Source organism: Zingiber officinale, chromosome 8A (assembly GCF_018446385.1).
Source record: "Zingiber officinale cultivar Zhangliang chromosome 8A, Zo_v1.1, whole genome shotgun sequence".
Taxonomy (NCBI): domain Eukaryota; kingdom Viridiplantae; phylum Streptophyta; class Magnoliopsida; order Zingiberales; family Zingiberaceae; genus Zingiber; species Zingiber officinale.
The window spans coordinates 19,644,197-19,658,316 of record NC_056000.1 but is presented as its reverse complement, the minus strand read 5'-3'; the positions used below and the strand labels follow the sequence as shown (position 1 = coordinate 19,658,316).

Below are 14,120 nucleotides of genomic sequence, written 5' to 3'. Positions count from 1 at the left end.
GGAATGGGGGGATTGATGGGATTAACTCGGTATAAAAATTCAAAAAAAAGGGGAAAAAATAAGGAAAGATCAAAATAACCTAAAAAAGATATATAAAAAGTTGTTTATATTTCATGTGGATATATCCATACTATAACTTAAAAGTTTACTTTGTTTATATCACTAAATTAATATGCCCTTGTCTCATTTAGTTAATTTAATTAAATCAAGTTTAAAATATGATTCAAATCAATTTTAGTTAACTCAATTCTGTTAAATCAAATTTTAATCCTAATTAAATTATTTTTTTATCAATTTAATTCTAATTTAATCAATTTGATGACATCTTTTAATTAATTTACTTAATTTTAGTTAACAGAAATAGTTATAATTTAATTTTAATTAAATATCATTAATAAATCTAATAATTTTGACTAATTTTAATTTGTTTAATTAAATTAATTTTAATATCTGATTAAAATAAATTGTAGCTGAAGATTTAATAAATATTACTGATTTAAATTAGATTTAAATTTAAAATCTGTATGAATTTAATTTATCAATGTAAAACCAGAATCTAATGTAATTTAATTATTGAAATTAGCTAACCAATTGCATAAAATAAAATTAGTTAAAATTAACTAATTTTAATTAATAAAATTATTTATGTCACTCCAAGTAGATTAATTAAGTTTAAATTGATTGATACTGTTGCGTGTCTTCCTCCATGAGAGCATTTGAAAAGAGGGCGATTGTTTCTGACCACTCTAGCTCCGTTGAATCCTTGATATTTCTCACACCTTTACCTCTATTTCTTGCAAATTTGGCTGTTTTCCTCTATTTTAATTGTTACGAGCAACTAATATGAATCCATTATCAATTTTTCCTTGAATAATCTAAATTTCACAAATCTCGAAGGGGTGTCCTATGTCTCACCCAAAATTGGGTTGCAATCGGCTGATCCTGATCCAACTTGGTCAATCCAGTCATTCTGGCCAATACTTCCAACCATGTATGCATCTTCAAAATTTAAAGAGGTGGTATAGCAAGATGTTGGACATTTGATGGCCAATCAGAGTTGTGATTGTTAGCTCAATGTACTTGGACAGTGATATAATACATAACCTGATTTGGTTACTCATTTTAGTAGCAATTTCCTTGCTGCTCTGACTTCCAGCAAAATTCATTATTAGTCGCATGCTAACTTTATTGGGCTTGAGGTCACTCTAACAACACTTGTTGCTACCAATATCGTTGAAGGATATTGCAAAATCAATCTGAGGTAGATATCTCAGTATGCAATTTCCTTGCTGTTCTGACTTCCAGAAAAATTCACTATTTTGTTGCATGCTAACTTTATTGGGCTTGAGGTTACTCTAACAACACTTGTCGCTATCAATACTGTCAAATGATCATGCAAAATCAATCTCACTAAGGTACATATCTAAATATGCTGCCTCTAACCATCCATCATAGATCAAATTGGATTGCATGTGCTTGGTTGTGTATGCTTGCTTGCACTCTGCCTGGCTCACCGGTAGGCTGTGATTGCCTACCTTGAATTGAACAAATAGTTCTTCGCCTTTGCGATATTCTGCTCTATCAACCCATCTAAAACTCCATTGTGCCATAGGGTTTTTCTCCTGTCAGCTTATTCCTCCACTGCACATTCTAACATTGACATTTCCAACTCCACCTTGGCTGAGCCCCATGTGATGTTGATTTGGCCAATGATGTTACCCAACCATATAGGGAGATGATCTTTTGTCCATCTGGTGGCTTGAGTTGCACTATACCACTTGAGTTCACATGCTATGCACCTTGTGTTCTTGGGTTGTGCCTAGAGGATACAAATCTTTTTACAATCTTTTTCTCATGTAAATCTGCCTCCCATGACCCACCTTTACAACTCTAGTAGTTTGTTTGTAATGGCATCCCTCTGTATATTTCAAGCTCAATGAGATCTAATTCTTCCTAATCTTTGGGGTAAAGACTACTTACTCCAAGATGAGTTGTGTAGGTACGACATCAGGCTGGGTGTTTAGATACTACCCAAACTCATACCCATCTACTTATCTGCTGTTTGAACTCATTTAAATACCCATTGGATGATAACTAGTGTCTAAAACCTATGAGTATCCAATTTAAATGGGTAAAATATGTGGATACCTATGAGTACCTGCAATCATGAACCTGATCCAAACTCCATTATTATGCATAATCAAATATCCAAACTAAACTTAAACAGGTTGAGTACCCTGAGCATCTGATTATTGAATACCCATTGTCATCGCTAGCTTTGTGCTCTTTGATGGAAACTTTCTCTAACTTAGTTGGCATTTAGGACCTCCATTATCCTCCAAACTCAGTTTCTTAGTCTCACTCGCATTAGATGTAGTAAACCAATCTCCAGATGCAAATTTCATTGTGCACATTGAATCAAAATACTAAATCGTAGAAGATGCATTCTATTTCTCTGAGATAGCTATAACAATAATATTTTTAGAATCAATTATCTGCTCTATAATGGGCCTTTTCTTTAGTGAAATTCTTTTATAGTAACCATATATCTTGGATTTGAACTCTTAAACATCCTTTAGTGATCTAGATTTGGATTTGTATCTGTACTTGAGCCTTAGTGATTATGCTTTTGCTTTATATAACTAATGCACCTCTGCTTGAATATGAAATAATAACTTTTCCTTTCTTTTGAGTAACTTATGTGTCTACTTCATTCACTATCACTCGTAGAGTTTTTTGCCAGCTAACTAATGTCTTGAGTGAATCAAAAAAATTGGAGAGAAATATTCAAAGTTTGCACCTAGTCACTATTTGATATCTTTTACATCAACCTTAGCTAACCCATATATGACACTCTGGAGAATGTAGATGCTCTAACAGGTCTTTTGTCTATGATATGTAGCTTATAAAACCCCTCTGAGACACTCTAATCTCTTTGTGACATCCTGTGGTGTTGTGTTGCTTCTCAATATGATGATACTAATTTCTCTTCACTGGTGGCTTGCCTTTCTTTTTGTCAAGGATCTTGTCTTCCTCTTTACATCGATCTATTTTATATCCTTAATTGTCACAAAGAGAACTTGCATCACCTATCTAATCTGTGATGCAATCTAATTTGATTTCAACTATCTAAATTTGATCAAATTGGATATCTAAATATGCTGCCTAGAACCATCCATCAAGCTCACTTTCAAAACTAATCGGTCTTCTCTGCTAATTGCTCCTGTACTATGAACCTAGGTACACGTCCATTTAATTTAGCAACTGACTTTCAGAGTTACTCTGTAGCATCACTTGTTGGTATCGATGCTACCAAGCAACCACTACTAGAATCAACTCCATTACATATTCTGAAGATATTGCATGCAAACTTGAACAATTTTCTCCAGCTCGAAAAGGAGAACAAACATCAAGTCATTAAAGCACAAGAAATGAACAAAATAATCTAATGTAATTTAATCAATGTTTACTTTATGGCAAAAATCCTAAGCTTATCAATTGGTTGAATACCCTCACAATGAGAGTTCTTCTCATTATATTATATAGAACATATCAGAGATTTACAAGGCTGATTTCCAGCCATAAATCAAGGCTGATTTATGGTAATTACATCTATCTATACAGCTATACTACTAATTACAATAATATTAATAAGGAAGTTACATCTATAATATTAATTAAGGCATGATATATGTTGTCAATTAAGGTATGATATATATTATCCCCCCTCAAATTGATGTTGGTCTATCAAGAAACATCAATTTGCCCATTAGAAATTGATGATGTTGTCATGTCAAAGCCTTAGTAAATACGTCAGCTATCTAGAGGTCGGTTAAAATAAGAGGAAGAGAAATAATATGAGTGTCGAAGGCTTCGCGAATAGAGTGACAACCCATCTCAATATGCTTAGTACGTTCATGGTAAACAGGATTAGTAGCAATTTAAATGGCACTAGTGTTATCAGCATGAAGTGGAGTAGGAGTAGACTGAGAGAAACCAAGTTCAGCTAGAAGGTCACGAAGCCAAACAATCTCAGCAGACATAGCATGATATTCAGATTCCGTAGAAGATTTAGAAACATGAACTTGCTCCTTCAAGAAATCAAGGACTTAGAAACATGCACCAATATGTGACATATCGGCAAGTATCATAACATCTAGCTAAATTAGCATCACTATAGGCAACAAGATGAAGAGGAGAACTAGCTGGAAAGAACAATCCACGACAAGGTGTCCTACAAAGATATCGAATGATTCGATGAACAACAGCTAAATGTAGATGATAGAGATTGGTCATGAATTGACTAACTTGCTGAACAACAAAAGAAATATTTGGTCAAGTAATAGTCAAATAGTTCAAGCTGCCCATCAATTGGCAAAATATAGTAGGATCAGAAATAAAATCACCCTCCTCACAACTGTACTTTGTATTTACCTTGAATGGAGTATCTATAGAAGAAGCATCTTGGAGACCAGATAAATTAAGCAAATATTGTGTGTACTTATGTTAATGCAAAAAAATACCAGAAGAATCAGTATGAACTTTTAAACCCAAGAAATAAGTAAGAGGACTGACTACTGAGATCGTTCATATGAAATGAGGCTTGAAGATGTTGTTGCAAATGAGCAATCAAGACAAAATCAATCTAGTGATAACAATATCATCAACATAAACTAGGAGATGACAATACCCGTAGATGTCTTGCAAAGGAACAAAGATGAGTCATATTGGTTCCAATTTGAATGAAAATAAGAGCAAAGTGGATCTGAATTTATCAAAACATGCCCGAGGAGCTTGTTTTAACCCATATATAGATCACTTTAACTTATATACATCTAAAGAAGAGGAGAAAACAAGCCCGGTGGTAGAATCATGTATATTTGAGATCACTATGAAGAAATGCATTCTTAACATCCATATGATGAAGTGGCTAACCTTGTGAAGCAGCAATTGAAATGACCATTCGAACTGTTGTCATCTTGGTAACCGGAGCAAAAGTCTCATCATAATTGATGTCATACTCTTGTTTGTTACCCATGACAATCAACCATGCCTTATAGCGATCTAGAGTACCATTAGAATGTAGTTTGATGGAGTAGACCCACTTACAACCAATGCCTTTAACATTTGTAGGACAAGGAATTGCCCACAAGAGCTTGAATTTCTTCTTCCATTGCCATACGCCAACAATCATGTTTAGTGGCCTCTGAATAACATGAAGGATTAGGAACAGTAGATAAAGTAGTAGAAAATCCGTACCAATTAGGGGGATGGATGATTCTCGAAGAGCGTCATGGAATGACATTTGAGACTCGATTGTCTGTGGAAGAAACGGGTTGCTCAGATGTCGGGTCAAGCTCAGAAAGCTATAAAATTGGACGTTGTCGTTCTTGATACTCAAGGCTAGGCTTGAATCAATCAAAAGTAGTAGGTACCTCATCAAAATTAAGGATAGATGGCTATGGTGAAGACTCAACATGAGTAGAAAATAAATATTGATTTTCAAAGAAAACAACATGACAAGAAATACGAAACGTGGTAGAACATGGATCATAACAAACATAACCTTTGTGTGAAATACTATAGCCCATGAATGCACATTTAACAGATTGATCAGAAAGTTTATGTCATTCATGAGGTGGCAAATGAACAAAACAAACACAATCAAAAGTATACATGCCAAGATAATTAGGATGCTTATGAAAAAGACGAAAATATGGAGGTTCAAAGTTTAAGACACGTGAAGGCAGGCAAGCGTAAATCAAGGCTGATTTATGGCCATTACATCTATCTAAGGAAGTTACAACTATACTTCTAATTACAATAATATTAATAAGGAAGTTATCAATTAAAGCATGATATATGCTGTCAAGAAGAACATCAGAAATTGGACAAGTTGCCACCCACACTATCTATAGACCTATTCTTCCAAGACTCATATGCCAACATCAATGAAGAAATTAAGAAAAATTTCAGCTCACTTGCAAACTACAAGCTCTCTAGAGGGGAAAAAAACCCTTCCTCTACAACCTATTTGGTTTCTAATCACTTCTGCATGCACCCCATACTGCTGCTCACCTCTAACTTACTTCCCGAGATGAAAATCCATTGCTGCTCCTGATACCTCGCTTAAAAATACCATAAACTAGAGGAATAATTGTTCTTGTCCAACAAACAGTGCTGCAACTATGGCATCATGGTGTGGATTTGACTATTGTGGTCCTTCACTCGCAGCCAAGGCACCAGCTCACAGGCTGTTTTTCAACATCTACTTGCTATTTAAGACATAACTTGTACTTCTTTATCCAGATAACTGATACCTTTATATCAGCATAATTTTGTTGCATCTGCATACTAATATTTTCTGCATTTTATCATTCCCTTGGTCTCTTGTTTTATCCATTTTGTATTTACTGATTCCATTGTCTTCTTTTATAGAATTTGTTCAAGTAATCTCTCCTTCACACCTAAAAATGAGAGTGTGGGAGCGCGGTGCAGGTATGAACACTGATAAAAAAATACTCTTAGTCCTCTCTTTTATACTACTCTAAGAGATTTTGATTCTTGAAGTCTGTATTCTAGAGATCCATGGCTGAAATATTCTCAATTTGCAGGAGCAACTCTAGCCTGCGGTACTGGAGCTTGTGCTGTTGTTGTTGCAGCTGTTCTTGAAGGTCACACACAGAGGGTACCCCTTCTAAAGCAAACTGTTTTATTTTGTTGATTTTGTTGTTCTTCCATTTTTTATTTTTGGATGTCGTTGAGGTAGATTATTCCCCCATGACAATTACCTATTTGAGTGCTTATTTTCCTTTAAAGCAGAAATGTGTTGTTGATTTGCCTGGAGGCCCATTAGAGATTGAATGGAAGGAGGAAGACAATCATATTTACATGACGGGACCCGCTGAGCTAGTTTTCCATGGACGTGTCTTCCTTCAACAATGAACACCAGTTTAGATATTGAAGGCCTTGGATCAAGAGAATAGACCGACTGATCCGTAAGGTTAACTCTGCTGCAGAGCAAATGTGATCAAATTTTAACTTTATGTTTTCATGTAGAATAGCTCTTCAATTTGCATGTTTAATCCTGCTTTCGTTAGACTTAACGCCTAACTGCATTAGTTTCGGTGGGATTTCGGTCGTGTTAGTTCAACTGTGTTCGACCTGCTCGCTTGTTAGATTTTAGCTATACCTCTGAAACACGTTGACAGAATTGTCGTTGAACAAGGTTTCCTGTGCCTCGAAACATATTCTTCCGGTTGTTCTTGAAAGAATGTCTTTCTACATCGTTGATTTTTTATTTTTTATACTTTTTAAAAGATACATATAGGTGTCTTTTTCCTAGATTATGTTTGAATTCGTGCAACGTTTATAACTTGAGCTTTCATGAAGAAGATAAGAACAAGACTTTACATGCAATATTTATTCGATGTTTACTCGACGTTGAAGTAAGAAGAAAAGGATGACTTTGTAATTTAATTTTTTGAATTTGATCGAGAGGTCAGAGTGAGTTTAAGTTAATTTCCATTTTGTTAAAAAAAATTGTCAATAATTGTATACTATATAACCTTCTAAAGAACAGCTGAGATTTTGAAGAAGAATAATATTTTTACAATTCAAATTTTAGAAAGTAAATCACAAATCTAATAAATGCTTATAATATAAAAACCAAATTTCATTAAAAATTATTTGATTATAAAAAAAATCAAAAATTATTATACAATTTTATAATTTCTTATGTTAATTCGAATGAGAATCTCCCGACTATTGTATTAAAGATTTTCTTAGGATTTAAATATTAAAACTCTGTACGTGGAGATTAGGAGCGGTAATTTTTGATCCAATAAAAAAAAAGATTTTATTAAATTTAGATATATTTGATTGACACGATTAATAAATAAATAGGATTCGAATCAACCTGAAATGATCTGATTATAATCCACGAACTTATTTATAAATATTTTTACATCATATTCTTGTTGAGTTACGGTTAAAATAAATAAATATATTTTTAATAAAATGAGTCTTTTTAGATTGAATTCGGGTTAAATTTGAATTAAGATGAATATATTTTTATAAATTGATCATTTCAGATTGAGTTGGATTCATGTTGAATTTAGATTTTGGATTATTTTAGATCAATTTTGATTTAAATATAGATATACAGATCGGATTCAAATTTTGATATTCCATCTAGTTAATCTGTCAATCCAAATATATCAATTCGAATCCGATTTGAATTCTCACCCCTAGCCCTATTGAAGATAGAATAGGTTTGTTGCTACGCAACAAATGAGAATAAATAAATATTTTTTTTGTAATTCATATGAAATCAGAGTGCCAAACTGAAAAAAAACATTAATAAAAAAACTAAATATAAATATTTGAGGGCCTTCCTGCCAATTGGCAGGCAGCACACCAACCTTGCCTTAAATTTCTCAGCTTGTCAAATCTAACCCTCTTTTATCACTCCTATAACCAAACTCTGGTTCGTGGATTACACTCCCTGAATCCGTTCCAATTCCTCAAAAATTAAAGGCCATCGTCTCCCAATCGATTCTCTCGTTCGATCCAATCTTAAAAAACAAAGAAAAAGGTTCTGCTCGTGATTCAAGAATCGATCACCATGACCTAGCTTTGCGATTTGTGTAGTGCTGCATGAAGTGCTTGGAGGTGGCTCAGAAGCTCTGCAGTGACTCGTCAAACCAACAAACTATTCCTCGAGGTAATACACAAACCAATCTCGAACTCGATCTCAATCCGTGGAACCATCCTCTTGTGCATGCCATGGATGAGCAGAAGCACGAGCAGTAGCAACACTCCCCAACCACAACATTCTCTCTCCCACCACTAATCCTCCTCCTTTACTCCTCTCCTGCTTCATATATATCCACGCTTGCATGCCTTCTCCAAACTCGGCCTTTTGATTTCTTTTGGTGTTCGGAATCGCTGATCTCTTGTCGGCGAGTTTGCTGAGTTCTCGGTGATGGGACCGGTGAGGGGGTCGAGGCGGAGGAAGAGGGCCGACAAGAGCGCGGCGGCGGCGGCTGGAGTCCAGGGAAGCGGCGACTGGTGGGTTGACTTCTCGGCGAGGATTGCAGGTGCTCTATTTCTTCTTCTTCCCCCTCTTCTCGTTCTTGGTTGGCTGCCGTTTGGTTTTTCATGCTTACATCGATTTTAGTGAAGTCGTGGTCGAGGAAACGAACAAGTCTCTCTTTTTAAAGTGGATGAGTATCGTCTTGTTTAGACTGAAAAATTAGGATTTTTGGAGTTGTTTATGGTGATCAGTGCATATGTGCCCAAATTGGAATCTTGTGAACTATCAATTATCATATAATATGCATCAATATCGTTCTGGTTATAAGCTTCAGGTGGCTATCAATTACTATGTGAGTGTTGATTATTAGTGTATGCTCTGCATCAAGACATTTGATGTTGTAATTAGTTTAAGGGCATTGCTAGTTTGCTACCGTTGTTGGAGTTTCATGGATTCAAAGTAGGGATGTACTTTGGATACAAATGATTGCTACTACGAATGCCAATTCTTGAACTTGTATTTGTAGCTGTCACATCTTGAATTTTAGGTATAAAATATGTTTAGTTTTTCTTTACCAATAAAAATACCAGAAAATCAGGAATGCCTTTTTAAGTGTTGATCTCTGGCAGTTCATGATTGTCTGACTGGTAATTTCTGTTAACATGAATACCAACCAGCATGAAATGTAAAAAACATAGCATTGAATTTTAACAGAAAGTGAGGAACCACCAGTGTAATACCCAAGAAAAAGTTTTGAAACTGAATCTAAATACGATGACATAGTTACACAAAGCTATGAAGCCCCATGGACAGAGATGTTTGCGTGTACTGTAAACCACGAATTCATGAGAAATTTTGTTGGCTAAGCTCTCTTGCTTTTTTTTTTTTTTTTTTGAATTATGAAAATTGAAGATAAGCTAGATTTTCATCAATGTCTTCAGTGTTGTGCTTTGGAATAGTTTGATTATATAAGATTCCCTAGATGTTTGTAAAACCTTGTCTTTGAGAAAGAAACACCAGTAGGAAAGGGGCATAGTTATTTTTATTTTGTAATGGTTTTGTTTCGTCAAATATTTTCTTAAGTTGTATTTTGAAAGGATCTATGTGGAGTTATCTTGGTAGCTCAATGAACTGAAACTATGTAATCTTACATCGTATGTTGCATTGTTGAAGATGCATTGTCTGCTATTATTGCTTCACTGACAGGGAGATCCATAGTTCATGAAGTAGTGACAGGCAAATGTGTAGGAGCCAAAAAATAAAAAAACTGGTGTTTTAGTCAATAGTGATTACAATTGAGCAGAAACTGCAAAACATGAAAAATTTTCTAATAGGTCTTTCTTTCTTTAAATTAGTGGGCAGATTATCTGATGGAAATTAATAGATTTTACATTTTCTGATGATAAAAAGTGGAGTTAACTTGTTATATAAGGTAATTGCTCAATTATGTTACGATAAGCACCACGACTTCTTTTAAGGTCTATGTGCAGCCATCTTTTCTCGTAATAAAGAACTTTTTTTCAGCAACTCAAACAAGGAATATTCAGATTGTCAAATGATTTAACAGGACAGAAATTTCTATCACGCCAAGGAAGGGAAGCTAAAGTGAAATAAGGAGTGGAGAATTGAGATTATTCAATGCATGAAACAATTTCGGTATTTCATGTTAAGAGAAAGTTTCCCATGGGAAGAAAAGAAATAGCTTAACAATATCATTGGTTATTGATCGAAAATATTATATGCTTTAGATGTAGAAATGAGTCTCTGCAGTTACATTAACATAAGTGTTGATAGGATAACAGATAATTCCAAAGTTTACGCTAATTGATAAACAACTAACTTGTAGATTACGTTTATCATCCCCCTCCACGAACCAAGTCAAACAAAGCTTTAGTTGTGGACCAAAATGCAAGAGATTGGCAGATTGCAAGTCAAAGATTGCATGGGACTTTGCACTATTGGCATCTAATCAAGAACCATGATAAAAGAAAGCTGAGAATTGAAACTCCTGCCAATTATGACTTTTGATTTCCCTAACTTCTCAGCCACTTGTTTATTTTCGGCTTATATGTTTTCTTGTAATAATAACCACCTAATTCTTGCGCATTTCCAATGGAAAAACATATTATGATTCTGGAAAATCAGGGTCGACTTCTGATTTGTTGGTTGAAAAATATGCAATTCTTATGCATGCGTTGATAAATTTTGAAAGTTACTATGCAAATAGATTGAATATTGCTAAGGAGTAATGTTTCCAAGATATCTATAATATGGCTTATAAAATGGAGATGTATTAATGGTCTACCCTGTATATTCATTGAATAAGTTTTCTTGCTTGATCCTTTTTCCACCATTCAGCACAATTTTGTAATACCTCTTTTAAATATCACACCAGTCTTTACCATCTTCCTTGGATTTATGAATAAGATTGAAGATGATAATCTAACTGGTCACGAATTTCTGATGAAGTAGTTCTAACAGGTGTCATGTAGATTATTTCCTACAAATGAATGACAAAATGCTGATTGACTTGCAGCATAGAACTAATTGATATTTCATGTTGCTTATGTTTTATTAAATTTGAGCCCTTCTGGTCAGTTGATGCTCTTGAATACAGTGTGTATTACTTGGAATCAAGAATGAGTATCCAAATTAGTTGTTTAAAATCTGGTTTTCTAATAACTTATATACGCGGCCAATGGGGTTGCCTTTGTCCAATTCAAAGTGTGAGTGTTGAATGTTAGGTGTCTGACATGAGTATGATGGAGCAGATTAAGATTCTGAGCGTAGATTATAGCTGTTTATCAGCTATATGATCCAGTATGAACTATTTTTGAATGTCGGCTTGTGTTCTTTCTAATTGTTTATATAATTGGTAATTGTTAATAGCTTGCAATATACTCAATTTTTGTTTGTGGATTTTTTTTTATTTGTCTAAAACTTTGGTTTGAGAATACTCAGGAATGCTTATTGCTAGATTTACAAAGCATTTGTTGTCTTTATGAAATTATTGGCGGTCATTTTCTGCATTATACTTAAATCAAGGACTTCCATTTTAGGTTCTTAGTATGCTCCTTAGTCTAATTCAACCTTATATTTTATCCTAATCAATGAATGTTATGTGAAAAACATGTGATAATCTCAAATCATTTTGACTTGACCAGTTAGAATTTCCTCTTCTGAATATTTCTAGGGCACTTGTCCATACCAGAAGAACCAATAAACTTTGAGTCAATTTTCAAGGTATCAAGGAAGACGTTCGACTACATATGCTCATTGGTCAGGGATGAGCTCATGGCAAAAGTATCACATTTAGCTTTTTCAGATGGAAAAATATTATCTGTGGAAGATCAAGTTGCCGTCGCTTTGAGAAGATTAAACTCTGGGGAGTCTCTATTAAATATCGGAGTATCGTTTGGGATAAATCACTCAACTGTTTCCCAGGTGACATGGCGGTTTGTGGAAGCCATGGAAGAGAGAGGGATCCAACATCTCAAATGGCCCAACTGCCATGAAATAGAAATTAGTAAGTACAAGTTTCACACACTTTGGGGTTTGCCAAACTGTTGCGGGGCCATTGACACCACCCATATCATGATGTGTCTTCCGTCGGTGGACACTTCTAGCAAAGTATGGATCGATCATGAACGGAAACACAGTATGATATTGCAGGCCATCATTGATCCTGATATGAGATTCCGAGACATAGTCACTGGTTGGCCTGGGAGCATGAATGAACCGCCAGTGTTATGCAGTTCAGGCTTTTTCAAAATGTGCGAGAAAGGTACAAGACTGAATGGTGAGCAAGTGAAGCTTGGCAATGGCGTAGAAGTGAGGGAGTACATAATTGGAGACTCAGGATTTCCCCTTCTTCCTTGGCTTATAACTCCGTACCAGGGCAAGGATCTTTCAAATGCTGAAATTGAATTCAATAAAATACATTTCGCAGCCAGGGGGGTGGCACAAAGGGCATTGGCAAGGCTGAAAGATACGTGGAGGATCATTCAGGGTGAGATGTGGAGACCCGATAAGCATCGACTGCCAAGAATAATCCTCGTTTGCTGCTTGCTGCATAACATTGTCATCGACATAGAAAATGAGGTGAGGGATGAGATGCCCTTGTTACAAGAACATGATACAAGTTACAAGCAACAATTTTGCGACACAACTGACAATGAAGGCATCATACTAAGAGACAAACTGGCTGAGTATCTTTCTGGTTGACTGTCACTTTGAAACAAATACCGATCTACTTTCATCCTCATTTGTCTTGGCATCAATTGTATCATTCGAGTGAAGCTTTGCAGGTGTTAGTATTCATTGATATTGAAGAGAGTACAATTATTCTGATCACCATTGCTCCGTGAATGCTATGTATCATCTGCTGGAAGCATCGACTTACGAGTTTTCGTCAAATAAAGACATGTTTTCATTTGCATTTTAAAGTAACCTTGTTAAGCTTGTTTATCCGATGCTATAAGAATGCTTGCAAAGAATGATACTACCAGCTCAGTCCGACCCTGTGGATCTTTTATGACTCGAGTGATGAAAATTCATTGCCTTCATACATTGCGCTAGATACGAGATAGATGAGCAGATTGACTGACTAGAGAGTAACTTCAAAATAGTTGCATTACAAGATGTTCCCCTTGAGATCCACTGAGTAGCTAAATTCATCAAGCTACTCTAAGATAGTCCTCATGCAATAGACTATGTATTCCTTGTTGGCATTACTTAAATAGAGGCCGACATCTTCGAAATCTCATCATGATCATGAAGGGGGAAAAAAACAGATAACTAGATTTTTGTTCCCTACTACCATTTAGTTCATGCAATATTTATTAAATGATGCGTCCACTAACTTCACTATCTTTGTGGGCATTTGCTTTATTTTTCGCACTAGTATTTGAACCAAGCAAAGTTGATTAAGAGTTATCAACTTTATGTGGGAATTTCAAAATAGAAAGGACATCCAAAAAGGCTTCTCAAAACATGGAGAAAGAAAAGAGAAAAGAGGTTCAGGAGCTTATAATTTAAAAGAAGATCGAGACATTTAAATATAATTTTTTTTACTTAAATTATA

The 14,120-nt window shown here is 35.0% G+C and overlaps 2 protein-coding genes across 2 annotated transcripts in view; both read left to right on the top strand.

Annotated features, from left to right (window-relative positions):
- Positions 1 to 7,300, top strand: part of LOC122007809 (diaminopimelate epimerase, chloroplastic-like) — a 13,618-nt gene extending 6,318 nt beyond the window's left edge. Inside the window, exons 7-9 of the mRNA XM_042563334.1 lie at positions 6,439 to 6,498; positions 6,615 to 6,688; positions 6,823 to 7,300. Coding sequence (XP_042419268.1) covers positions 6,439 to 6,498; positions 6,615 to 6,688; positions 6,823 to 6,945 — 257 coding nt within the window. The 3' untranslated portion in view covers positions 6,946 to 7,300. The remainder of the gene's footprint in view (positions 1 to 6,438; positions 6,499 to 6,614; positions 6,689 to 6,822) is intronic.
- Positions 7,301 to 8,464: 1,164 nt separating this feature from the next.
- On the top strand, positions 8,465 to 13,482 carry LOC122007808 (protein ALP1-like). The gene is made up of 2 exons (XM_042563333.1): positions 8,465 to 9,101; positions 12,231 to 13,482. The coding sequence occupies exons 1-2, from the start codon at positions 8,987 to 8,989 to the stop codon at positions 13,259 to 13,261; spliced, it is 1,146 nt and encodes a 381-aa protein (XP_042419267.1). The 5' UTR covers positions 8,465 to 8,986; the 3' UTR covers positions 13,262 to 13,482.
- The last annotated feature ends 638 nt before the right edge of the window (positions 13,483 to 14,120 follow it).

What these genes read in the sequence shown, in the direction of transcription:
- LOC122007808 (XM_042563333.1), top strand. Translation starts at nt 8,987, where the DNA reads ATGGGACCGGTGAGGGGGTCGAGGCGGAGGAAGAGGGCCGACAAGAGC. An exon ending in CTTCTCGGCGAGGATTGCAG is followed by an intron (nt 9,102 to 12,230) that starts GTGCTCTATTTC and finishes GAATATTTCTAG; the next exon opens with GGCACTTGTCCATACCAGAA.